At 34.5% G+C, this 27,119-nt stretch overlaps 2 protein-coding genes across 6 annotated transcripts in view; both read left to right on the top strand.

Annotated features, from left to right (window-relative positions):
• LOC143225546 (peripheral plasma membrane protein CASK-like) overlaps positions 1–27,119 on the top strand; it is a 240,825-nt gene that overhangs the window by 107,325 nt on the left and 106,381 nt on the right. For 4 of the 5 annotated variants that reach the window (XM_076455194.1, XM_076455196.1, XM_076455199.1 and 1 more), the window contains 7 exons: positions 18,924–19,001; positions 19,746–19,918; positions 21,226–21,297; positions 21,868–22,043; positions 24,305–24,427; positions 25,234–25,317; positions 26,772–26,880. In XM_076455194.1, coding sequence (XP_076311309.1) covers positions 18,924–19,001; positions 19,746–19,918; positions 21,226–21,297; positions 21,868–22,043; positions 24,305–24,427; positions 25,234–25,317; positions 26,772–26,880 — 815 coding nt within the window. Of the gene's footprint in view, positions 1–5,395; positions 5,508–18,923; positions 19,002–19,745; positions 19,919–21,225; positions 21,298–21,867; positions 22,044–24,304; positions 24,428–25,233; positions 25,318–26,771; positions 26,881–27,119 lie in introns of those variants that run through there. The other variant, XM_076455198.1, reaches the window with a different exon arrangement.
• Positions 962–2,214, top strand: LOC143227153 (uncharacterized). The gene is made up of 2 exons (XM_076458662.1): positions 962–2,003; positions 2,119–2,214. Exon 1 carries the CDS (start codon positions 1,092–1,094, stop codon positions 1,863–1,865), a length of 774 nt encoding a protein of 257 aa, XP_076314777.1. The 5' UTR covers positions 962–1,091; the 3' UTR covers positions 1,866–2,003; positions 2,119–2,214.

Raw genomic sequence — 27,119 nt, 5'->3', positions numbered from 1 at the left:
GTTAAAACTTTTTTAATGGACAGGAGTTTCCAAGTTCGTGTTGGTTCGACACTTTTCTGCTCTTTTCTACAGAAACTTGTACTGCCTCAGGACTGTGTTTTGAGTGTCACACTTTTCAGTATAAAAATTAATGTCATCATTGAACAACTACATCTTACTGTTGCAAATGGTTTTTATGTCAACAACTGTCACATTTCATATTAGTTGTTGAACATGAGGTATATTCAGCAGCAGCTACAGTCTGCTCTCAATTGCTTACTGAAGTGGTTCATACCAAACGGCTTTAACTTCTCTCTTTAAAACCGTTTGCATGCACTTTTGCTGCCAACAGGGTATTCGTCCTCATCCTGAACTCTGTTTCAGTGAAGTTGTGATTCCTGTGGACCCTGAGACGAAGTTCTTGGGGCTTATCTTTGACAATAAGCTGACCTTTATACCACACATCAAGCAGCTACAGGTCAAATGTACAAGAGCACTCTACATTTTTCATACCCTCTCTTCCACCACTCAGGGAGCAGATTGATGTTTTATGGTAAAGATATATCATGCTCTTATTCGATCGAAACTCGACTATGGCTGACTGATCTGTGGCTCTGCCAGACCATCGGCCTTAAAGATGCTGGACCACATTCATCATCAAGTACTTTGGTTATGCACTGGGGCTTTCTGCATCTCCCTACTTCAGAGCTTACACATAATTTCATGAACCTTATTTGAGCCTCCATTGTTTGCAACTGTCTTTATCATATGCTTCGAAACTTCGTTCTTTACCAAAGTATCCCACCTGGGGTTGTGTTTTCCTTCCTTGATGGGCCATGTTTTTTAGACCAGATGATCTGCCATTGCTCCTTTTGGCCTTCGCATCCGGGCGCAATTGGATGAATTTGGTCTGTCCTTGGATAACATTGCAGATTCCACAGGTCAGTCCATCCCACCATGGCTTATTACAGCCCCCAAATGTGACCTTTCTTTCAGTCATCTGAAAAAAGGCAGATACTCCAGATTGGAAGTACCGTCTTTTATTCAATGAACATCTTTCAAACAATCATTCTATTCCCATTTATACAGATGGTTCCAAATCAGGTAATTCAATGGGCTCTGCTATGGTTTGCTGCAAAATTCCCTCTACAGCTTCTGTGTTCACTGCTGAACTGTATACCATATCTCTTGCCCTGGATCATATTGCAGCTGAGCAGTACTCCAACTGCACTACTTATACTGACTCGCTTAGTTCTATACTGGCTCTGGAATCACTACACGTTGGCTCACACCCTGTTCTTGCTGATTATCAAAACCGACTGGCCCATTTCTCATTAACTGCTACTTCTATCCAGTTTTTCTGGATACCAGGCCATGTTGGTATTTACAGGAACAAGCTTGCAGACACCACAGCAAAATCTGTCTGCTCCGGCACTATCGCCACTATGCCTATTCCGCACATGGACTATGGTCTTGTATTCAAGGCTCGGCTCCGTGCCAACTGGCAGTCGAGTTGGAGTGAGCAACGCGACAACAAGCTTTTTCAAATAAAACCCTATATTGGGCTTTGGCCATCTAGCTTCCGTAAAGTTTGGAAGGAGGAAGTTGTTCTAACTAGACTACACATTGGTCACAGTTTTTTAACTCATCGTTTTCTTTTACCTCGAACTGATGCACCAATGTGTAGTTTGTGTAACACTCAAATCACTATCAGCCACATTTTACTTTCTTGCCATCGTTACAATTCTCAACGACGGCAATATTTTAAACATGTTCTGTCCCAAGGTTTGTCTGTAACATTGGACAGTGTTATTGATCATGGTGACACTGTTCACCTTGTTGAAGTTTTTAGTTTAATGACCATTGATCTTTTTAATCTCATTTAAGTGTTGCATATTTATTCATTACACCTTTTTAATTGTGGTTCCTTTTTTACAGTTTCATTCTCTCGAGTTCAATTTGAAATTGGAAAATGGCCAGAGCATTAAATAACTCGACACCAGAACTGGAAAGGCCAACTTCAGGTGACTAACGCTGCTGTTTGAACTATCCGTTAGAACTACTCGTTAATCGTCCTGGCGAGTTGTTATTACACTTTTGCTTCATGTCATTTAACACTTTTATTACTTTACCTTTTAGTACTGGCCATAATGACACACAACCCGGAACCAGGACTGGAAAGGCCAACTTCAGGTGACTGACGGTGGTTCTTGAACTTACCTGTTAGTCTTCCTGGTAGGTTATGATCATTACCATTTTGCTAGAATAAGTACTTTACACCTTTGTAGACTAGATGTCAACATTGGTTTTATGCTATTTTCTGTTTTAGTTGCTGTTTTGTTTTTACCTTCATTTACTTTTACAAATTTTACTCCATTTACTTGACTTTTACCTTTTTACAGGACATTTGGCTACTCATTATTACGATATTGATAGGTGTCTTTTAAAACTTCTATTATTTTACATTTTGATAATGGCTGCTATGACACATAACAAGGAAACAGGACTGGAAAGACCAACTTCAGGTGACTGACGGTGGTTCTTGAACTTACCTGTTAGTCTTCCTGGTAGGTTATGATCATTACCATTTTGCTAGAGTAAGTACTTTACAACTTCTTTTACTCTGCTTTCTCTCTTAACATTGCAGACTAGGTGTCAACATTGGTTTTATACTTTTTCTGTTTTGTTTTACCTTCATTTCCTTTTATGTATTTTACTACATTTACTTTATTTTTATCTTTTTACCAGACGTTTAGCGCAGATAGCCTAGCTGCTTTGTGCCATAAAACACTAAATCAATCAGTCAACCTTGGATAACAATGCTGTATCCACTGGTCAGCCCATCCCACTATGGCTTTTTACAGCCCTCTAATGTCACCTATCCTTAAGTCATCTGAGAAAAGCAGACACCCCTGATTGGAAATACTGTCTGTTATTTGCTGAACATCTTTCTAACCATCCTTCCATTCCTATTTATACAGATTGTTCAAAATCAGGCAACTGTGTGGGCTCTGCCATGGTTTGTTGTGGTTCGGTGGTTGTACGCAGAATCCCTTCTACAGCTTCTGTGTTCACTGCTGAACTGTACGCCATTTCTCTTGCCCTGAATCACGTAGAAGCGAAGCAGTACTGAAACTACTATTCATACTGATTCGCTTAGTTCTCCACTGGTCATCGAATGGCTTCGCGTTAGTTCGCACCCTGTCCTCGTCGACATTGAAAATCGACTGGCTTATTTCTCTTTAATATCTACTTCTATCCAGTTTTATGCTACCGGGCGACGTTGTTATTCGCGGAACGAGCTCGCTGACACAGCAGCTAAATCTATCTGCTCTCGTATTATCACTGCTGTGCCTGTTCTGTATATGGGCTATGGCTCGGCTCCGTGTCAGCTGGCTGTCGACTTGGGGTGAAAAACGCGAAAACAAGCTTTTCCAAATAAAACCCTCTATTGGACTTGTTTCCGTAAGGATCGGAAAAAGGAAGTTGTTCTAACTAGACTATACATTGGTTACATTTTTTTACCTCATCACATTCTTTTATGTGGGAGTGATACACTCAGGTCACAATAAGCCACATTTTACTGTTTTGCCATCGTTGAGAGTCGTAACGACAACACTATATTAAACATATTTTGTTCCAAGGTTTATCCGTAATGTTAGTGTTATTGGCAATGGTGACACTGTCCACTTTAGAAATGTTTTCAGTTTCTTAAATCTATTAATCTTTTTAATGCCATTTAACTTTTTTAAATTATACATTAGATCTTTTTTAATATGATTCCCTTTTAAGAATCAAAGTGCATCTAGTTCGATTTGAAATTAGAAAATGGCTGTAATGGTAAATACCTCGAAACCAGGACTGGAAAGGCTAACTTCAGGTGTCTAATGCTGCTGTTTGAACTACCTGTTAGTCATTTTGGCACGTTATCATTAAAATTTTGCCTCAAGTCTTTTAAAATATAACTCAGAACCAGGAGTGGAAAGGTCAACTTCAGGTGTGTGGTGGTGGTTTTTGTGCTTACCTGCTAGTTTTTGTAGTGAGTTATGATAATTACAGTTATGCTACAAAGTCCTTTAGAATTTTGTGATTTTGCTCTTAACGTTGTAGACTAGATGTAAACATTGGTTTTATGCTATTTATGTTTTATAAATTTTGTTTTACCTTACTTTCGATTTATATATTTTACTAAATTTAGTTTTAACTTTTTACTGGATGTTTGGCATAGATAGCCTAGCTGCTTTGTGCTATAAATCAATGGAATATCAATGGTATATCAATGGAAATACAGTTCAAATCATAATTCAGTTTATATTTATCAATGCCAACAAGATTTAATCACGTCTAATTATCAAGATTTTCTTGAGTCACTCTCCATCGAACAACTAGAAAAATATAACAAAAATTGCCAAAACCTTAGAATTGGCAGTTAAGAAATCAAAGAGAAAAAATGAACTAAAAAAGCATATTGTTGAAATAGTAGTTGATGGTTTGTTCTCTTAGGAAGTATTAGGAGAATACTCTAGTGTTTCCACTAGCCACTAAAGATATGAGTAATAAAGATAAGTTACAAATCCAGTTAAACCTTAAACAGAATGAGCTCGAACAAGCCTGCATTGAATCCAAGAATGAGCAAGTCCGTATTGAAGTAGAAGAGAAAGTGAACGTCTTGAGACTGAACGAGCCCTTATCGAAGCCGAAGAAGCAATTAGGGCGAAAAAAATATAAATTAGTATTCCACTCCGATCGACTAAGGCAAAATGACAACTTTGAACTTGGTCCGTATATTAAAGTACTATCATTTAAATAAAATGAAGATAAGAAATATTTCCAACATTCTGAGAAAGTTGCCCCTATGAAAGGGCCCACCGAGATATGGTCATTATTATTAGAGTATTTTAATTGGTAAAGCACAAGTTTATTCTTCTCTGTCTCTGGAATAGATTGTAAATATTATGGTAAGGTTAAATGAGCTATTCTCATAGCATACAGTTACGACAGAAAGTGTTCGTACCCCCTGCGTCGTGAGTAGTTTTTCTTCATAACTTAAAAAGTATCACGATTAGGATAATGAAAGTACAGTGTATTATAAATAGTATATTAACACACATCTACATAAAGTTTTATGTATACTGAACGACAAATAAATTGTGTATAAACAAATAACCAAACATAGGAGGGGCAGAAAGTGTTTGTGCGTCTTCTTTAATGGTCAGTTGTGTAGCCTTTCAGGTGAATTACTTGGTGCAATCTATCCTCATAGCTCTCCATGATCGTTTGACGGTACTCGACTGGTATTTTCTTCCATTCTTCTTTACAGAAGGCCTCCAACTCTTGCAAGTTTTTCGGATGACACTGATGAACCTTGGTCTTCAACTCATGCCAAACGTTTTCAATTGGGTTGAGATCGGGTGATTGCGATGGCCACTCCAGAACGCTTATATGGTTCCTCTGCAACCAGGATTGCACATATTTCGATGTGTGCTTAGGGTCATGGTCGTGCTGGAAGATCCAACAACGCCCGAGCCGTAAGTTCCGAGCATCATTCTTGATACAAGTGCCTAATATATCAACGTACTCTTTTGTTTTCATGATTCCGTTAACGCGGTGAAGGCTGCCTACACCAGAAGAGCTGAGGGAACCCCATAGCATGATCGAGCCACCTCCGCCTTTAACTGTAGGGACGGTGTTCTTTAGAAGATTTTGTTCCCCCTTCTTACGGAAAATATAGCGAACATCATTGTGGCCGAAAAGCTTGATTTTAGTCTCGTCTAACCAAAGGATACTCTTCCAATAGGGAAAGGGTTTATCTACATGCTTTTTTTGCATACTTCAATCGTGCTACTAAATGAACAGGCTTTAAATATGGAGTTCTACGGAGACGGCATGCTTTCAACCCAGAAGAGCGTAACATGTTCGTAACTGTAGAGGTGCTTCCTTCAACCCAAGTTTCTCTTACGAGTTTCTGTATGTCGTTACGTGTTAAAGGAGGGTTCCTACTAATTTTTCTGAGAACCTTCCTTTTGGTTCCCTGTGGATTTCTGGTGGGGCGTTTGGAACGAGGGAGGTTAGCAGTTGATCCTGTAAGCTTAAACTTGGCAATTATGCTTTGAACAGTAGATTTCGGCACATTAAGTTGTGTAGCAATACCAGAAAGAGACATACGAGACTTGTATGTTACAATAATTCGGTTTTTTAAATCACTGGACAGTTGTTTCCTGTTCGCCATGATGACCAAGCAGATAATGACGAATATGGTGCAAAATTGCCGGAAGTACATTTTTTGCTGGCTAAATTCCAGTAATTATGAAACCAGTGTCCAGTTCTGGAATGGTATAATGTAGTTTATTCGCCAAACTAAACAAAATTTGTACGGGAATATCAGTTTTTTCACACGTTCTGAACTGTACGAACACTTTCTGCTCCTCCTATTTTTGGTTATATGTTTATAAACAGTTTATTTGTCGTTTAATTTACATAAACATTTATGTAGATGTGTATTAGTATAATATTTATCATATATCATACTTCTATTAGCCTACTCGTGATACTTTTTAAGTTATGAGCAAAAAACCACTCGGGACGCAGGAGTACGAACACTTTGTCTTAAGAGTGCGAATTAGTACCGGAGATTTCAAGGTTATCGCAAGCAAAGTAGTCAAACTTGTATGGAATTCACTCACAAAAAAGATATTTATTTTGGTTGATGGTATAGTTCTATGCATATTGGCAAAAGGTTCGACAAACTAAAACAGTTATGTATATATAATTGAGGAATTTAAACGTACATGTGACGACCTCAAAACTTGCTTGAATGAAATGAAAGTTGAAACACTGCAGGAAGTAGCTACTCTTTATGATGATTACCCTATTCCTCGGTGTCGAAGACGCTATTTTTTCTTCAAAATAAGTTTTTAAAAATTTACCCTGCGTCTTCCAGGCCGAAGGTTACGTTGCTCGTAGGCCTAAATCTATCGGAAGCGTTTCGATACTAGGCTGTTCTCCAAGGCCCTGGGCCCGGCATGGCCAAGCGTGTTAAGGCGTGCGACTCGTAATCTGAGGGTCGCGGGTTCGCATCCCCGTCGCGCCAAACATGCTCGCCCTTTCAGCCGTGGGGGCGTTATAATGTGATAGTCAATCCCACTATTCGTTAGTAAAAAAGTAGCCCAAGAGTTGGCGGTGGGTGGTGATGACTAGCTGCCGTCCCTCTAGTTTTACACTGCGAAATTAGGGACGGCTAGCACAGATAGCTCTCGAGTAGCTTTGTGCAAAATTCCAAAACAAACAAACAAAAAATCCAAGGCCCTCTATACGACCCAGAATGAAATGTGTAGGTTAATAAGTTACGTAGTATTAAATAAGAAATAAATAAACAAGATAATCATAACTGATCACAAAATTCGTTGGCACTTCCACAATAGGCTAAGGTAAACCAGTCGATGGTCTAATTTGCTTATTTTCCATCAAATTATGACATTTTTACTGTCCTTACATTATCTTGATATTAAGGCAACATTATAAGAACATATGAAAAGTAAAATTCCGGAAACACTACTCGCTAACAGCAGTCACTTGTAAAATATTGTTTGTTTTAGTTCTGTTCACTACTTGTGTAACGATTTCAAACACAGACCTGTTCTCGGTAGTTCTCTAAAATTTCAGCTAAATCAAATTTGTTTAATACAGCCGATATTATGACTTCTAAAAATTAAAAAAGTAACTCCTAGAATAGGTTTAGAATTTTCCATTGGTAATATTAGGTATACACTCAGAAGTAAGTAGATATGATAAGCTTATAACGCGCAAAAATGAGAAGTGAATAAGAGAATTTATGTACCGTAATTCACTAAACAATCCACGAAACATTATAAGATTGGTGGAAGTGCTGCGACTTTATTCTTATATTTATCTTTTTTCTTTTTTTTTTTCAAAATTTAAATAATCAGAATGGGGATGCGTCTTCAACGCCGGGAAATATGTTACATTTTAACACAGAACCACTTTTCACAAAAAAAAAATATTCCTGGCAGTTCAGCAAAAACTTGTACTTGTTCAATCCAATAAAGTTCAGGGTTCTATTTAAATATGCAACTTCTCTAGTTTGAAAACTTATTACAGACGGGATAAAAACTTTATCAGAGTCATCAATAACGTCTGCCCTTTTTTTAAAAAGAAACAAACATAATGGCTGATGGTTGGTATTTAAAAAGAAAAAGAGCAGGAAGCAATATCTAGTACATTCGTGTCCACATATAGACATAGTTTTTCTAGATCACCTGATGTTGTTGATTTGGCTAGTGATAAAAAAAAAAAGCTGATGTAATTAGGGAGAAATTTAGACCTTTTGTGTCTGTTGGTTCTGTGTCTTTGACGGATGACACTGCTTATCTCATACCTATACTTATGTTACATGATACTTGGGCAATTCTTTGTTAGAAGTTGTATTGCCTTTAGGTTAGAGTTTTGCCACTGGTAAGTCTTATTATTCAGGGTATTGAGGATTGCTTGGTTAAAGTTCCTCTTCATAAGGAACTTATGAACCTACTCTGCCAATTAAGAGTGTATCATTATTGTTGGGAAACGATTTTGCTGGGAGAAGAGTTGTTGCCGAACCCAAGGTGTTTAGTGAGTTGGGCACTGTTTCATCTAATGGTAATGTTATTGTTGAGGAGAATCCAAACGTCTTCCTTGTGTACTGTGACTCAAGATCAGGCGTATAAATTAAACTCAAAACAAATGATACCCTTGTTCCGAGGATATTATGGATTTGTCTCGGACATTTTTGGACCCGATGAGGATATTGTGAATAATTGTTCCACTGACGAACCATTTGCGAGTGACAATGATGAACGTGAGGAATCTGGTGAAGTTCCATTTACTAAAAACAAACTCCTCAATGATGAAGAGAAGGATCTGCAGATCTCATCAATATTTAAATATGCGCTCCCAAATAATGAATTTGAGAAAGTTCCAAATGGTTACTTTTTCAAAAATGGTGTGCTTATGAGAAAATGGAGCCCACCAAACATGCCAGCTTCAGAGGACTGGGTTGTTTTTCCAGAAGCGCATCATTCTGGAATATTGAGAGTTGCCCATGATCTCGTGGGAGGTCACCTAGGTGTCAACAAGACGTGTGAAAAAATTGAGACATTTCTTTTGACCGTAAATTAGGCAAGATGTTTCTCATCTTTGTTAAACTTATCGTACATGTCAGTTGGTTGTAAAATGTATTAGCCTTTAATTAACATCTAAATTCAAATTTCCTGTTATTTGAAATCGTAATACGTAATGTACATAACATTTAAATCGGAGACTCGTCCGAAATAAATTAATACGTAACAATTGGTATTAGGTTTTTACAGTTTTAAACACTACACTCTTAATCCATACTCTTTTATTACACATTCTTTTCATTTTTAAGGGACCATACAAAGAATGTAGTTTTTAAAAATATATTAGGCCCACTACTTAAGTTGTTATGACAAGATAAATCCTAATCGTCGCCGGCCTTTAACATGCGTACACCATACCAGTTGTTTTAACAGTAATTACTTAAACGGCGATATAATGAATTAAAGCAAGGTAAAAAGTTTTCCATTTTAAAGCCTTGTAAATATCTGAATAATCTTGTCCTGAAATATGTTTTTGCATCACGATATAATATTTAGGAACGGCATTTCTGACAGCTGAATTAAACTATCAGTTAGGAAAATAATTCTAAAGTAACTTTATATAGCGGAAACAGTTAGCTGTTTTTGGAGTATTGGTATACCTAAGTTACACCGTTCTACTTTTAATATGCAGTTTGAAACAATTTTAGGTCAAATATGAAAATAAATTTATCTGTAATATTTAAAGAAAAATTGTCACTGTTAGGCAAAAACTTCTTTTATATTGTTTTTTAACACAAATACAGTGACTTTGGAAACTGTATCTGCAGTACACGACATCAAAACTTCCGCGACATTTCACTTGTTTTTCAGCACTAAATTAAACAGAACACTAGTGACCTCTTTTGCAAATCTATACTACGGTATACGTGGGTACTCAGTTAATGATTTTTTTTGCCTTTGACTCCACTTATGTTGACCATACAAAAGCATTAATCAACGATATGATTTTGGGGTTCTCTCCAGATCAAAGGGATTTCAAAAGTTAGCTTTTTTCTTGAACCTTTTGTCCAATGTCTCAAAGGCCCGGCATGGCTAAGTGTGTTAAGGCGTTTAACTCGTAATCTGAGGGTCGCACCAAATATGCTCGCCCTTTCAGTCGTGGGAGCGTTATAATGTACGGTCAATCCCATTATTCGTTGGTAAGAGTAACCCAAAAGTTGGCGGTGGGTGGTGATGACTAGCTGCCTTCCCTTTAGTCTTACACTGCTAAATTAGGGACGGCTAGTGCAGTTAGCCCTCGAGTAGCTTTGCGTGAAATTCAAAAAACAAAAAAAAACAAACCAATGTCTCAAATCCTCATCACAAGAACGGCAAACAGTATGAGGAGCCCAATCTTTGTCTTCATCGCCCAGCTTAACTCCAAAATATGCATAGTAGGCGCTTTTGACAGTCATTAATTTTACTTCTTTGCTTTTCAGTTTCAAAATTTCTACAGATATAACAATATATTTGGACTATACCTGCACTTTCTACGATCTACTATACTACTATACTTGTACAGTTAAATTTCAAAATTCAGTCTGAAAAACAAAATAAACTAGTTATTACTAAAAGTGTAATTAATATGAAAGTGTAATTAATATTAAATAATTAATATATTGAAAGTATGAATATAGTATAATTAATTATAAAAAAAAACAATAAATAAAATTTGTAATTTCGTTTTTTAGCTTTTTTTGGGAAAACCTGACCTGACACTAAAAGTCATTTTCGGATTCAGCGTATTTTTTTCTTATGTAAACGCCTATTACTTTCAAGTCAGAAAAAAAATATGCAGGGCGGTGTTAATAGTAAATCTGTTACAGCAAGTGAAGCACCTTTAGCTACGCAACTGGAGTGTAAGCACAGATAATCTGGAGACGATTCAATATGAAAATATATGATAATACGTTTCTAACACAAACTCTGTTAAAAAATATCCTGTATACCTAAGGATGAGTTTTCTTAAAACTGTGGAACATGTTCTGTTATAAATATACTAAATATATTTCCTACACTACAAAGAACAGTGTATAATCTGTGTAATGAAAAGAACATTGTGTCTCTTAGTCCGTGCTTGTATGCGTGCTAGCTCTCGAAGACCGAATATACTGGCTAGTTTATACAGCGAGTCTTTTACGTTTGTTCACTTTTGCACTCGTATAATGCTTAACCTGCGTTATTCTATAGTTTATACGAGGAGAAGACTACGACCTTTATGATATCAACTTTAACGATAATTATTTCAGTAATAAACATATAAACACCTTAAGCTAATTCTTTCCTTTTCTGTGGCCTGTAATTAATGGAATACCGTTACATTTCAAATTCCAGTATGTGTCTCAAAATCGATAGCTAGGCCTAAAGTTCAAATATGCTTCACACTTGAAGCACGAATTTTCATTCAATATAATATGCAGTAATTAGTCTTAATGGTCGCTGCCACAACTTCATTCATTTTCTATGCTCCACAGTTAACACATTGCACGAAAGAAAATAATGTACAGGTTTCAGGTGATATGCAAATATGATTTTGACATAAGTACACAAGCGAAATTTACAAAAACAAAAGAGAAAAAGTATGACAAAAGTTCATTTATACGCTTGATACTATAGTTTTATGTCCTTTTATCAAAAGCTTAATCAAAAAAATCTCAAGATTTTAGTCAAGAATGTAGATTATCCATTAGAACAATTGTTTATTAAAAATTAAAATGTACAGAGGTATATTTCGTTTATAGCTATTTCGTGTTCTTGCATTTTTTGTTCTAAATCTACATACACCAATATTCTGCCTAGTAGTTTGTTTTATTCATGTTCACCTACATAATACAACAGCGGCATTACTTAAAAGGGTTATACCCTTCTCATATGTGTAGTAGTTTACTTTATAATGCTGCGTATGTGGGAAAATTTTTAAAATCGGGCTTTGGCTCACTGACGAAGCACGTGCTATGTATACCAGAGTTCAGGATTCAATTCTGTTGTTATTCTTTTTTTACTATAAAGTGTTTCAGTAGTCAGATAATTTTACTTGTACCTGAATATTAGAACTGCACTAATTCTTGAAAATTTTACGTTTTGGAATTTAAAAAAAAAAGCACGAAATTATTTCCATCTATTTATACGTGTGTTCGATACTATGCATGAATATTTTCTCTCTCATTACTGTTTCAGTATTAATATGGTAATATTTACAATGCATTTGCTTGGGTAAAGCAATCTCTTCACTTAGAAATATTGAATCAAATTAATAACGATAAACTCTCACTTTTAAGTGAGAAAAACCTGGTTGGTCATCGGTACCGGTAAAGGGGAACACCTGCAGCTTGTAAGCAAGCAAACTCAATAAGAACTTGAGACGTCTTTACTAAGTAGGCTATTTTGAAAACTTGCAGGCAATAGTAAACAATGACACTCAGTTTATAGCATGATGACTTTCCAGGTATTAAGACAACAGAAAGTTAAGACTAATTTTACAGTGAAATTTTATCTGTGTTGGACAGTGGTGCACAAAGTCCGGCCCGCGACGAGTCGCTGAGTGGCCCGCGATGTCCAACGGGAAAGTCAAACATAGAGCGTTCGCGCCTGCGCGAAGATTAAGCACTGAAGAATAATATGCATTAGATTAGATACTGGATGGTTGCATATTTATGTCGAGCAATAAAGAAAATTTAATAAGCAAATCTCGTTAATGCATAGGCATTTAATCATTGACGCAATGACGTAATATTTCCATAATTACGAAATCTCACGCGTTCCAATTGTTCTTCGAGATTTACTTACGAGCCCTATTTTAATATTTCGTAACAAAAATGGCAGCTAATCGTAAAAGAAAAGTTGACGACGAAAACCGGCAGTTTCATGATGATTGGACTACACAATACTGTTTTGTTCAACAACAGAAGAACGTGATTTGTCTGCTGTGTCATTCGACAGTAGCAGTGGCGAAGGTATCCAATATAAAGCGTCATTATGAGTCGAAGCATAAAGATTTCCATAACGTTGTCGGTGATGAACGAACAGTTCGAATTGGATCTCTGAGGTGGTCGCTGAATCACCAGCAGAACGTTTTCTCAAAGCAGTCAGCAGATTTAGGTGCAGCATGTGAGGTCAGTTACGATATTTCGTTGATGATAGCGAAATCTGGCCGACTGTTTACTGATGGTGATTTTGTCAAGCAATGTATGATAACTGCATCGGAAAAGTTGTGCCAGGAAGCAGTTTGCAAGCTACAGACGGTGGCTTTGAATCGTATAACAGTTCAACGAAGAATTTCACACCTCTCAGCAGACGTGACAAGGTAGCTTACAAAGAAAGCGGTAGCAGACGAGTCGACTGACATCAGTTCAACAGCACAGCTACTAGTTTTTTGTTCGTGGTGTGTCGTCATCGTGTGATATTACAGAGGAACTAATCGGCATGGGTTCCATAAAGGGTCAGACAACTGTGTCTTCCCTATTCGAGGAGACAGTACAACTGTGTAGTAGTGTTTCATTGGATTTCACGAAACTGCTAAGTGTGACAACTGTCGGAGCAACAGCCATGACTGGAGAAAGTAGTGGGCTGGTAGCACTGTTGATGAAACATTGAGGAAAGCAAAACAGACAGTTGGTGAAGTTGCACTGTATTATTCACCAACAGAACCTATGCAGTAAAGAACTTGGTTTTCAAGCACTGATGGCATTAGTGACGAAAACCATTAATTTCATCAAATACGAGGGCTCAATCACCATCGGTTTCGAAGTCTTCTTGAAGAAATTGATTCAGACTATGGTGACCTTGTGTATCACTGTGAAGTACGCTGGCTGAGTCAAGGGAAGATGCTCAGAAGATTCTGGAAGTTGATTGATGAGGTGATATAATTCCTCAGAAGCAAGAACAAAGACACAGTAGTGATTTCCATGATTGATCCAGCATAGCAAGCTGATTTGACCTTTCTGGTCGACATGGCACAACACTTAAATGATCTGAATTTGAAGTTGCAAGGCAAAAATCAGCTTGTCCGTCAGCTTGCAAATCACGTCTCAGCTTTCAGGACAAAGTTGCAGTTATTCTGGCAGCAACAGGCATCAGGCAATTTTGTGCACTTCCCACTTTTCAGTCACAGCTACAGAAGAATCAGGACATTGATACACAAGTTTATGTTGGGAAGCTAGATACCTTGATTCAATCCTTCAACTCACAGTTTCATGACTTTGACCAATGCAGATTGTTGATGAAACTTTTTGCTGATCCGTTCATGTGTCAGTGGATGACTTGTCAGCAGAATATCAGTTCGAACTTACTGATCTCCAGGCATCTGATGAACTGCGTGCTATTTTCCGAGAAAACAGTTTGCTTGACTTTACAAAATTATAACGTTGCTTGATACATTTGCTAATCTGAAAGAGAATGCACTTGTCCACACCAGCATGTTTGGCAGCACGTACTGCTGCGAACAGACTTTCTCGCATATGAAACTGAACAAAAACAACACTTGCAATCAGCTGATTGATGATCATCTGGAAGCAATCTTGCGTCTTTCAACGTCAAACATCAACCCGGACATTTCTAAGCTCGTAGATGACATGCAGCACCATCCATCGCACTGACTTTGTGACAGTTAACGTTTCATAACATTTCTTAGAATAATGTGCATACTCTGATGTAATCGTTATTTGTGTGTTCTTAAATGTGATGTCCATCTTATGTGAAACAACTGTGGGACGATTTTAATCTTCACTTTTTTGTGGCCCCCAACAGTTACGAGAAGTCTGTTTGTGGCCCATGACTAAAATAGTTTGTGCACCACTGGTGTAGAACCACAGATAAGGCCCCATCCCATAAAACCAAAATAAATTACTGATAGTGATATAATATTTTTTATAACTTGTTTATTCTATTTGCATTCTTAAATTCACAATGTAGATGCAAGCCTAGAACCCTCAGATGTCTGAGGGCTCGGCCCTCAAGGGTTAAAAGGTAATCTCACTCTGTTGGTTGTGATTAAAGAGAGGATAACTAAAGTGTGTCCCTAGCACTCATTAATTTAAGAGGAGTCGAAATAAAGACTTGTAGCTTAGGAAAATAATGTAGAAACTATTTTCAGTGTAATTTATTTTTTAGTCCTTAATAATAGGCTTGAAAATATAAAATTTGCATTTTGTTATAACTTGTTTCTGTACTTTTCTAACGATCTCCATACTCTTTTTTAAACTAACAGTTTTAAATTATCTTGTTTTTAAAGGTTTTATGTTTGTTTATGAAGAATAAGTTGAAAGCTACGTAGGTGTACATGCTTCAGTTGAATGCTCCAACAGTGTACTGCTGTATTGGCTTTTTTTCACTTAACTATTATTTGCTGAGCCAAGTTATTTTATGCTGAGGTTTGGTTTAAACACTCCTTTAACAAGCGATGTGCGATAATCAGTAGAATAAATCACCACTTACAACAGTAGAGAAATATACTATGATAATCGTATAACTGTAGAAAAGTCACTAAAATAGTTGGAGAACACCACGTATAGACTAAGTACAATAGCGATTTCGAGAAATGATGAATTCTCGATGTGGCAATTTCCAACTGATGTGTATTAGTAAAACATCTGCTTTTTCAATGACGAAAAATAAAGAACCTAGAGAAATTGAGGGGAAAAACCCGAAGGAAAATCAATAAATTTTAAAATTACCCTATGATATACTCAGTAATGCATTCATTACTGTTGTCTATGATTCGGAGAAATATTTGTAGATAGTTTGTCCACAATAGCTTGTAAAACTATAAACAGTAAAAATAAAGCTGTAAACACTGTTTTTGATTCTCTCGGTGGAGCCGGCAGATATTTCGTTATGGCTTTGCTATAAGAAAACAAATAAACACTGTTATAAATACGCAAATTGTTTACTCTAACAAAACGAAGCATTTCCGACTGGTATAACTGTTGTTTTTATGTTTTTGTGATGTTTGAATGGCTTCGAAGGACTTGTGTTTGTAGTGGAAATCTCGGCTTTCAAGAATCAAAATAAAAATAGCCCAACATTCACAGGAGTTTATTTAATAGCTATGCATAGATTTTGGCGGAATATAAATAGTCATTTATGTTGTAAGCTTCGGTGCGTGAATGACTTCGAATAGAAATATTCCCCATAACGATTAAAAACTGGTTCGTATTGTTTGGAAGTTCGTGCAGAGCTACACCAGGACCATCCATAATTTAGGAATGGAAGAGCAGTTAGTCATCATCACCCCCTACAAACTCTTGGGCTATTTTTTTTTACCAACAAATAGTGGGATTGACGTTAATTATAACGCCTCTATGGCTGAAAGGGCGAGCATGTTTGAGGGGAAAGAGATTCAAACTTGCCACCCATAGATTGCGTGTCGAGCTATGTCAGGCCTATTTGACACAAATGAAACAGTGTAAATAATTTTTGTAGATACGTTTTACTTGTTTTAAATATATTATTTTAAAACAAGTGGATTATGTACTGTCCATTTATTGTTAAAATTTTAGCTAACAAATCACACGCCAATTGTAAAATAATCCCAGCCCATGTATTAAACCCCTGACAATGACCCGTGCAGGAGTTTTTGTAGATTTGCCCACGTTTGAGTATAATATTCAGAACCGCTTTTTCTGCCGAATAATATGAATATTAATAACATGAAGAACAAATGAGTGAATTTTTTTGTAACAATAAAAAATCAACTTTTTCTGTTATAAATATTTTACGAGCCTTGGTCATTGAAATAGAAGAGCTTGAGTGTTGTTTCAAGAATAAGTCTGCTTTTTAAGATTTTTTTTTTACTCGTATGTTTTATGAGAATTTATTTGAATTTCTTGAGTAAACCTTATTATGAACCACTATAAGAAAATGAGTTTTAAGAAAACTTTTCAGATGTAGCAATTTTTTTCGAAGCAAGTGTTTTTAGTAGAGAAGATCCAACAAATCAAGTGAGAAGATTTTAGTTTGTTTTGTATGTAGATAAAATGTTTAAATTTCATTCCGTACAACATGTTTCGTGATAAACTTGCATCTATTAAACCGTATGTAGAAGTAAAACTAATTCCCTCGACAACCGCAACTGTTAAATAACATATGCTGTGGGTTTCATCTTCAAGTCAGACAATGAATGGGAAAGTGCATTTCAAAATATGGATCCACGTATCTCGATTAATTGTTTCCTACAAACAGAGAGGCCTCCTGCTTACGATGTTTTACTGAAGGTAATTAGATGTAATCGTAAGAGACCGATTTGGTGTTCTAATGTAGCTGCATAGTTTCTGCTCTACAACTGATGGAGAATGTTGGGATGTTGGCTTTCAGAATTCGATCCGGCCTGAATTTACATATGTCGAAAATTAAAACAAAAACGTATATAAAACATGTGATAAAACTAATCTAAGAAGTTGATTAAAAAAAAGGTTAATTCCAACAAATTAAGTAAAGCAATAACCATTTTTGTTTTAGAATAAATACCCGCCACCACAAAATATAACGTATGCAGCTTAAGATTACTTCTCCAGACAAATAAAAATCGTTGGTTAATATTTTGTTCAAAGAAAACTATTCATACTACTACATTTATAAGCAATTCCTAGTTTTTCATGATATTGAAAGAAAAACCAATTTTCCCCAAATTATGATGGTAAGTTCCAAGGGCTGATTTTTTTTGTATACTATGCAGGTTTATTAAATAAATTAAATCATTTCTTCAAATTAGGCAATCGACATATTATTAATCGCCGATTTTCATATTTGTGGATTTATTATAAAGCTACAACAACTGATTTTTGTTTATTTCATACAGAATAACGCCTACAGTTCTATAGATTGAATAAACATGTATAGTTTTTCATAATGATTGAACAAAATTTCTCGTCCAAAAATGAAGGTTTTTAGTTTATTGGAATTTAGTGGAAATTTAATATGTTGGAAGTTACACTTTTTAATATACAATAAAACTCGTTTTACTCAAATCTGATCATTAATAGTGATGTTACAATGATCCTTAGTGGTTCATGAATTTTCATCAAAAACCAAACTTACAAAACTGGCGTGCTGCGCTATTTAGACATCTCAGGACGTTTAACAGCACAGTGCTCCAGGTTTTCTTACCGCTGCAATATTTTCTGGGCTTGAACTATGACTTGATTATGGAAATCGCATTTACAGACAAAGTAGTTGTTGTTGAGAGTATACTGCTAAAATTATCATCCTGGTTGTACGTTTAAGTTTGAAGCTGTTTACAAATTAAAAGAGAATATTATGACTTTTTAAATAAATGATGAGAATATTGTCTTTAATTGGAGAAGCTGCCTCTTCGAACTGCGCAATATATTTGGTAGTGCATTGCTGAGAAGCACTTATGATATTGCCTTGTTTTTATTATTTTTCGCACTTAATAACTTGATAATACTTTAGATACGTACAATAAGTAAAATAGATTAACGCACTTTACACATGCAACTTCATTCTTTATATTTTATTACACATCCACCCAGTTCAGTGTTAGCTGTAACAATATTACCATCTAGTGGCAATCGAAAGAAACATTTTGGCAAATTTATTAACGAGATTTGGTGGTTTCGTGATATAATAAACTTCAGTAATCAGATATTCATTTGAATCAAATTTAATTTGAAATCGTATTCTGCCATGTTTATGTATTGTTACTTCTGCACATTTTTACATTATAATTAAATATAAACTGTAAATACCATATCTTTTTTATTTTCATTTTATATGATAAATGAAATTCTACTTCATTTTTGTATGTTTTAAACCATTTCTCCTTCTTTTATAAAGCATGGAAGGGACAGATCTTTGCACAGAAATTGTTAAACGGGCAACAGCTGGATTTGTATACAGTGAGGCAGTTACCAGGTTTGAAAATTTTCCTTCTAAGACTTCATAACCACAGATAATATGTAGATTTAGGTTTGTCCACTCTTTAGCTGCTCAGTTGCATAGTACATTCATGATTTGCTTTCCTTTAGTAGTTCTTCAACCACACTGTCAGCAGGTAAATCACATTTCCTTTCAGTGAGTTTTAGTGTTATGATAAAAATGGAAACTTGCACAAGTTTATCTTCATTGTTTTTCAGTTACACATTAATTATAGTCCTATTTATTATCAACATTTTTAGTAATGAGATAGTGGATAATTTATGGTTTTCCTCTCTCTAGCTTCCAAATAGTATTTTCACTTTCTTCTGATCATGTGGTAAATAAAGAAATTCTGTTTACCTTTGGTAATTTCTGAGTGTCTTGGTAAATAGGTAGAACTAACTTTTTCTTAAGCAGTCTGTGCTAATGTAGCAAACAAATAATTTATCTTTGTCAACAATTCTTCGATACCAGTGTAAAGTATTAAGTATGTTTTGTAATTGTCATTGATTAAGCACATGCATTTGTATCAGATAATGTATACAGTTTTTATTGATTTCTCTTACATGGTAAAACTTTTATTTTATTCATACTCTTGATGCTAGGTAAACTTGGTGAAACATTATAAATAGAATAAACAAATGTTTTATTATGTACAGTTGCTCAGAAGTTTGCTTGAATTAAAAAACAACTTATAGTTCTTTCTAGTATTTAATTTATATATGAAACTTTAATACCCAGCCACTACATGAGACAGATCCTTGATGCAGTCCGATACTGCCATCACAATAACATCATCCATAGGGATATTAGCCCACATTGTATCCTCCTTGCCAGTAAGGAGAACTCAGCCCCTGTGAAGATAGAAGGGTTCAGAGCTGCCATTCAACTGAAAGGAGATCACACTGATGAGGGTAAGTTAGTATATTATAAACCTTCATTATAAGTATGGGTTATTCAATTTCTTTGACACTGTTGTTTTTGCTTCTGTTTTTAAAGTATATAGTTATCTGTTTAAGTTTTCTTAAGTTAGAATAACTATAGTTGATTTCTTTCCAGAATTTTCTTTACTATTTGGTTGAATTATTTTATTTTAACCCAGTAAACTGAGATTCTGTTACATAATACTTCACATCTTTAAACAATACATGTAATAAACCTGCATAAAACTACAGTACATCAAATTTTTCATATCAGTACATGCTTATAATTTTGTGTGTATGTGTGTATCTTAATTTTGTCCTGCTTTATGTAGCTACAAAGGTGTTTGCACAATGTGGTGTGTGTGTGAGAGAATGTTAGTGCTTCAACCGTAGTTGCTATGTTTATTTTTTAATGCATGCATCAGTTACTTTCTATTAACATAGGTTGTATTTTGGACATGAAGAGCTTGTCTACATAAAAGAAAGAAGCAAAATGATTTCTTTAAAGTGTAATGATGCCTTTATTTCAAACTTGTGATTGGATAACATGCTTTTAGCATAAAATAGGTTAGAAAGCAGTATTCTTAGTTCCTACATTGTAAAAATGGTTTATGTAATCTATTATTATTGTAATAGACTGTTCTCCTCCTGTAAATATATTATGCAGGATAAATGAGCTTTGTGTGTGTATTTGTGTGAATATATACATATGTTTTCCTTTTAAGTGCTAAATTCAATGAGAAAATTACTTGTTAGACTATAAGTGACATTTGTCATACCTGTACTGTGAACTGATGCTGTTTTGTTTTTTTATCAAATCATACTTTTAGTCAAAAATATGTAAATAACATAGACACAAGATCACAATGATAAAACTAAATACTGTACTCAGACTTGTATCAGAGTTTTGAACATTTCAATAAAATCATTTTCACTAAACTTTACATATTTTAATACATTTAAAAAGATTTCTGGTTTCCATTCTTTCAGCAGCACTAAAATATTTTTACAAACATACACATACATCTAAATTGTTCTTTATCACAGAACTACTCTTCTTTCTGAGCTGTGGCCATAGGAGTAAGAGTAAAATCAGGATGTATACAATTGACTTTTTGTATATTGTCTTTTTTTATTGCATGTTGAAGTAAATTTAATTTCTTTAATATGATTTTTCTAATGTTGCATGTTCCACTACTAGTTGTTTAAAATATGGTTTTTGAACTTTTATGAATTGAAGATCTTATGTTTGATGTTCTTCTTTTGTGTATGTGAGCGAATAATTTTAATTTTCACAGAGCAAAATGTGAATGAGTATCAACTGGGGTTGTCCCCTAAAGGCTGCTTGTACATGAAGTGTGATGAACATGGTAAGAAAGACAAGGTTGGACCCATAATTTTAGTGTAACATATCACAGTTTTTAGATGTACAGAGAGCAAGACAATTTACACAGATTAATCACTAAGCCACACTTTTAACACTTTCTTGAACCCTGAAGACTTATTTTATTTTGTTATATCAGTTGAAATTAAACTGAAGTAAAAATATGTAATATCTTGATAAAGAGAAGTTAAACTGATGACATATTTACCACTTTTAGCTGTTTTTTAGCACTTTGTTTAGCAAAAGTTTGATCTCTAATAAAAGATAGAGTATGAAAATAAATTGTATGTTATGAATTTATTTTAAAGTTTGCATCACTTACTCTATGGTAAAAGTGCCTAAAATTTGACCAAATTTAAGTAAATTTTCTACTTTTGAAGAATTGTATTGTTAACAAATAGTATTTATGCTGTGTTTTATGGATGAAGTCAAAAAGTGAATTATTTTAAGAATGCTTATCTTTCTGTTCTTAAAATTTAAGTTGTTAATATGTATGAAATATATCATAATATTTTCAAAATATAATACTATACATTTTAGAGTTTTCGTTAAATAGGAAGAATTGGGTCTCCTCATTTCATGGCACCAGAAGTCATCAAAAGACGGCCATATGGAAAGCCAGCAGATGTATGGAGTTGCGGTGTGCTTCTGTATGTATTACTTTCTGGAACTCTCCCATTTTTGGGGACCAAGGAACGCTTGTATGATTCCATTTGCCAAGGACGTCTCAATGTATGGAATTTTATAATAGTTTTTAGGCATAATAACAAAGTTTATGTTAAAGTTTCAAATTCTGATTTTAAATGTAAGTTTATTATAAACTGTTTTAAATGTAAGTTTATTATAAACTGTTTTAAATGTAAGTTTATTATAAACTGTTTTAAATGTTGAAATTTAGTGAAGACTGATCTTGAAAAACAGTTTGATTACTTAGATTTGATTAAAGATAAATTATTTTTCAGTTATTGTTTTTTCTTCTGTTATTTAAATACACACTACATGGTTAAAATTATGCAGACACCCCTTCTAATTAGGGAGTTTGGTTATTTCAGCCATACCCATTGCTTACAGGTGCATAAAATCGAGTATACAGCCTGGCAATCTCCGTAGACAAACATTAGCAGTAGAATGGGTCGTACTGAAGAGCTCAGTGACTTGCACTGTGGTACTGTCATAGGATGCCACACAAGCTTACAGAACAGAACTGCTGAGCGCTGAAGTGTGTAGCACATACAAAATTTTCTGTCCACAGTTGCAACACTCACTACTGAGTTCCAAAGTGCCTCTGGAACAATGGCACCTTGAATTGTTCATCAGAAATGGGTTTCCATGGCTGAGCAGCTGCACACAAGCCTAAGATCACCAGGCACAATGTCAAGTGTCAGCTGGAGTGATGTAAAGCACACCGCCATTGGATTCTGGAAATGTATTCTCTGGAGTGACAAATCATGCTTCACTATCTGGTTGTCTGATGGATGAATCTGGGTTTGGCAGATGCCATGAAAATGCTATCTGCCTGAATGCATACTGCTAACTATAAAGTTTTGTGGAGGAGGAATAATATGGGGCAGTTTTTCTTGGTTTGGACTAGGCTCTATAATTCCAGTGAAGGGAAATCTTAATGCTGCAGCATACAGTGACATTCTAGAGAATTGTATGCTTCCAACTTTGTGGCAACAGTTTGGGGAAGGCTGTTTTTTGTTTCAGCATGACAATGCCCTGTGTACAAAGCGAGGTCCATAGAAACGTGGTTTGCTGAGGTTGGTGTGGAATAACTTGACTGATCTGCACAGAGCCCTGACTGAGCCCCATCGAACACCTTTAGGATGAATTGGAACACATACTGTGAGCCAGGCCATTTTGTCCGACATCAGTGCCCGATCTCACTAATGCTCTTGTGGCTGAATAGGAGTGAAACCCTGCAGAAATGTTCCAAAATCTAGTGAAAAGCCTTTTCAGAACAGTGGGGGCTGTCATTGCAGCAAAAGGGGTACCAACTCCATATTAATGCCCATGGTTTTTGAATGAAATGTTCGACAAGCACACATGGATGTGATGGTTGGGTGTCCACATACTTTTGACCATGCAGTGTATTTTTCAAAATGTTTTGATGTAATATTAATTATAGCTTACTTTCAGTTGATTCACTCTAAACAGTACTTTTTTTACTTCTAGTGCACAACTTTTATAATATTTTTTAAAATTCCATAATCTTGTTACTAAACGATTTTTAATAGCAGAATATTAAATTTCTCTAAGCCTATTATTTATGGAACAACTGAGATACAGTTTGTTCTGTTTCGTGTAAATAAATAACTATTAGTTATGATTGTTTTTAGTTGTGTCTTTGACAAATTTGTTTTATCACTGAGAGAGAGAGAAAACCACTACCACCACCACACCACCACTTACATCTGCTCTTGAAAGCTGGTCTTAAGAGGAGATTTTTGCATATTACTGCCTGAAGTTCATTTCTCTGTTCATAAAAGTTGATAAAGATGTTCATTAAGAAGGATTTTATTAATGGTGTTTCTCATGGATGAACTTCTGTGATCATTTTTAACCAAAAACTGTGATTAAAGATTCTTTGGATTTTGTTTTTAAGAGAGTGTAGGAAGTTTCTTTTTTAGTGGGAAAATGAAAATGTTCTCTTACTGTTCTGTAAGGAGGATTTTTGTATCATTGTTTACCTTTTAATAGTGAATAAAGTTCCTGTGGATTTTTGAAAGTTTTAGTTAGATCTAAAGACATAGAACAAGTACTTTGATTGAATGTTTGCCTAATTAGTTTTATAAGGGAGCTTATGGTCCTTTTGAATCTATGGGACAGTGCCTACCACTTTTAAATGAGTTATTTGATTTGTAAAAATATTTATGATGGAGAGAAAATATAATTTAAAAAAAAAGAATAGTCATGATACAAGTATTGTAAATTTATATTAACACTTACTTTGTGTTATAAATACTGAAAAATAAATATTATATTTAATCTAGTTAGCAGGACGACCGTGGGACCATGTTACTGATTATGCCAAAGACTTGGTTCAGAAAATGTTAACTGTTGACTCTAAGGAACGAATAACAGTTGATGAGGCCTTAGATCATTTATGGCTTAAAGTAGGATTCCTTTATTATTATGTTGTAAATAAGTTTTTTAAATATTTTCTTTTTTACCATTTATTAAGTATCGGAGTTGATAATGATTCAATTACCAAAACCTAATTTCTTTCAAACAGTGGCAGTGTTTTAGACAAGACTAAAGTTTTTGTGGGCACTGTTTGAAATTTTTATGTATTATTTCAGTTAACCTTTGGTCCAGCTTTGTTTATTCCTTTCTGTTTTTTAATGTAACTTGGTATGGTAGTTTATTCTGTATAAAATTGGGTTTTACATTCATTAAAATATTTTTTTAAAGGAAGAGTGAATTTAAATGTGTGCAAAACCAATGACAATATTTAAATTTTATAATTAGATATTTTGTTTTATATTTGGTTTTAAGCTTTTTAAATATTTGGAATCACTGATTGGACAGTGATGGTTAAATTTGCATTATATTTTTAATATCAATGAACACTGGTGGATTGGAAGCCTAAAACAGCCCAGGCAAATACCCCAAAACCAGAATTATATAGACAAAAAGTGGTGCACAATAGGTTAATCAGCAACACTGGGATTGTAAACCAGGTTATCACCCCACTGGCTCACTGAATTTTTGCTCATGTCCAGGTGGTGCAATCTGCTCATTCAAGAACATTAGTTACTTGTGTGTTTGTGAAATGAAATGTAAATGTGTAATGGTAAAGTTAAATTTCAAATCAAAGTGAATAAAAAAACATAAACAGTTAATTTATGCTGAAAGTTCTAAGAAAAGTAGAGATCATATGAAGTGAATCTTTTCACTAACTAAGATATTGTATTCTCAGGAACGAGATCATTGTGCTCAAAAACTCCATCTTCATGAAACAGTTGAAGAACTGAGGAAGTTTAATGCTAGAAGAAAACTTAAGGTAGGATATTTTTCATCAGAAGATGACTATTAAAGAATATGTTATATAAATTAATATCTTAAATTTCCAGTGGAAATCATAAAGTGAATGGAATAAAGAAAAATAACTTTCAATTTTATTTTATGATTGTATAAAATTCATAAAGTATAAAGGTGTCAGATTTGTTTCCAGATTTTACATTTGTTAACACCTGCCACATGAACTAACCCTGTATGTTTTAGTACTTAATAGGATGCTCAGTAGCAGTGCCATTCTGGAAGCTTATGATTTAGGTTATTTTGATAAATCTTTATGAATGAAGCTTGTCCAAACTTCTAAAATGATGAAAAATCAAATATTAATAAAAATATGACATAATGAAATCTGTGTTGGTTATACTGTACACGATATGATTCTCATTATGTTTACTCTTCATTGCAGAAATGTAATTTTTAATTTGAGAATCACTACAAACTATGACTATATATTTAATAGAGATAAAGAATGGCTTAACTAAATTATATAAAATATTCATGATTTCACGTACGTAACGCACGTTTTGTAGGATTTGGTTCATGTTACCTCCTGGTGTTAAATCTACACACAATTTATTATTCATTTGTGTTTTCACCCACACACAATGTTGATTCTTAAGTCTGAGATTGGTGAGGCTGGTTTTCTGTTGTATTTTGACTAATATATCAACATTTTGTGTAGTTTTCATCAGTTTTATTCTCTAGCTTTATAGGAACAAATGACATTTCATTCTTTCTTTCATTTGTAGGAACAAACAGTAATTCATTTAAACTTTAGAGTTTAAGAATAAAACAGGATCTTGAATATTTCATCTTACTCTTTAACTTTCTAGGAACCAACAGTATATTATTTGTTCTTTAGTTCTTAGAAACAGACAATATTTCATCTTAATATCTAACTCTTTTTTAGGAACAGACAGTATTTCAAAATTTGGATTACTTTTTGTCCAAATAAAATGTCCGAGAGTCTAGTTCTTTTGCACCATCCCCTCCCTTCCCCAGTAGCACAGAAGTATATTTATGGACTTAATACTGCTATAATATAAACTGGTAATCCATTTTTGTGAACCTGAGAATGCCCGAAGAAGGTTGAAATGTTTTTTTTTTTAGACTGAACATTGTTATGATTGGGATTTTTAAATTAATACATTAAAGAAGTAAGAACATGGAGATACTCAATGCAATGCCCAAACTCACTTTAAAAATAAAGTATTGTTTTAATTTAAAAAAACATAAATAACCAACTTTAATCTAAAAATCAGAAGTAAGGTTAATGATGTTTGAACATTCAGATTGTTGTTAGATATTAAGAAAACAATTTTCATAGTGAAACTATAAAGTCAAAGTATGCAATATGTATTGATTAATGGCCAATATAATATAGAACAGTTTTGAGTTGCTCTTGAAATAGTATTTTTATTTTCTTTAATTTTACATTAGGGAGCAGTTTTAGCAGCTGTGGCAAGCCCAAAATGGACCAATTTTTATATTGAACCACCACTTGATGGCCTTTCGGAACTTGAAATTGATGATGAAGTTACATCAGCTGGTAAGACAAATTATTTTTGTTCAAAAATAGATTTTTTAATTAGTACTTGATGCCTACTTGGAATAAAATCATTTAATGCCACAAACAATATGTTACTATCTTGTGATGGTGAATCCAAGTAGATCCATATAATTTTAAATAGTGTTAAAAGTATCTTTTGCCATAAATACAAAATATCTGACTGTGTCTAGCACATTGTGAAATTGGTGTTCCTAAAAATAAGTGAAAGGCTATAAGTT

This window comes from Tachypleus tridentatus, chromosome 9 (genome assembly GCF_004210375.1).
Source record: "Tachypleus tridentatus isolate NWPU-2018 chromosome 9, ASM421037v1, whole genome shotgun sequence".
NCBI lineage: Eukaryota > Metazoa > Arthropoda > Merostomata > Xiphosura > Limulidae > Tachypleus > Tachypleus tridentatus.
This window is presented reverse-complemented; position numbering and strand designations above follow the sequence as displayed.

Coding starts and splice junctions, on each gene's coding strand:
- LOC143227153 (XM_076458662.1), top strand. CDS start 1,092: ATGGGCTCTGCTATGGTTTGCTGCAAAATTCCCTCTACAGCTTCTGTG.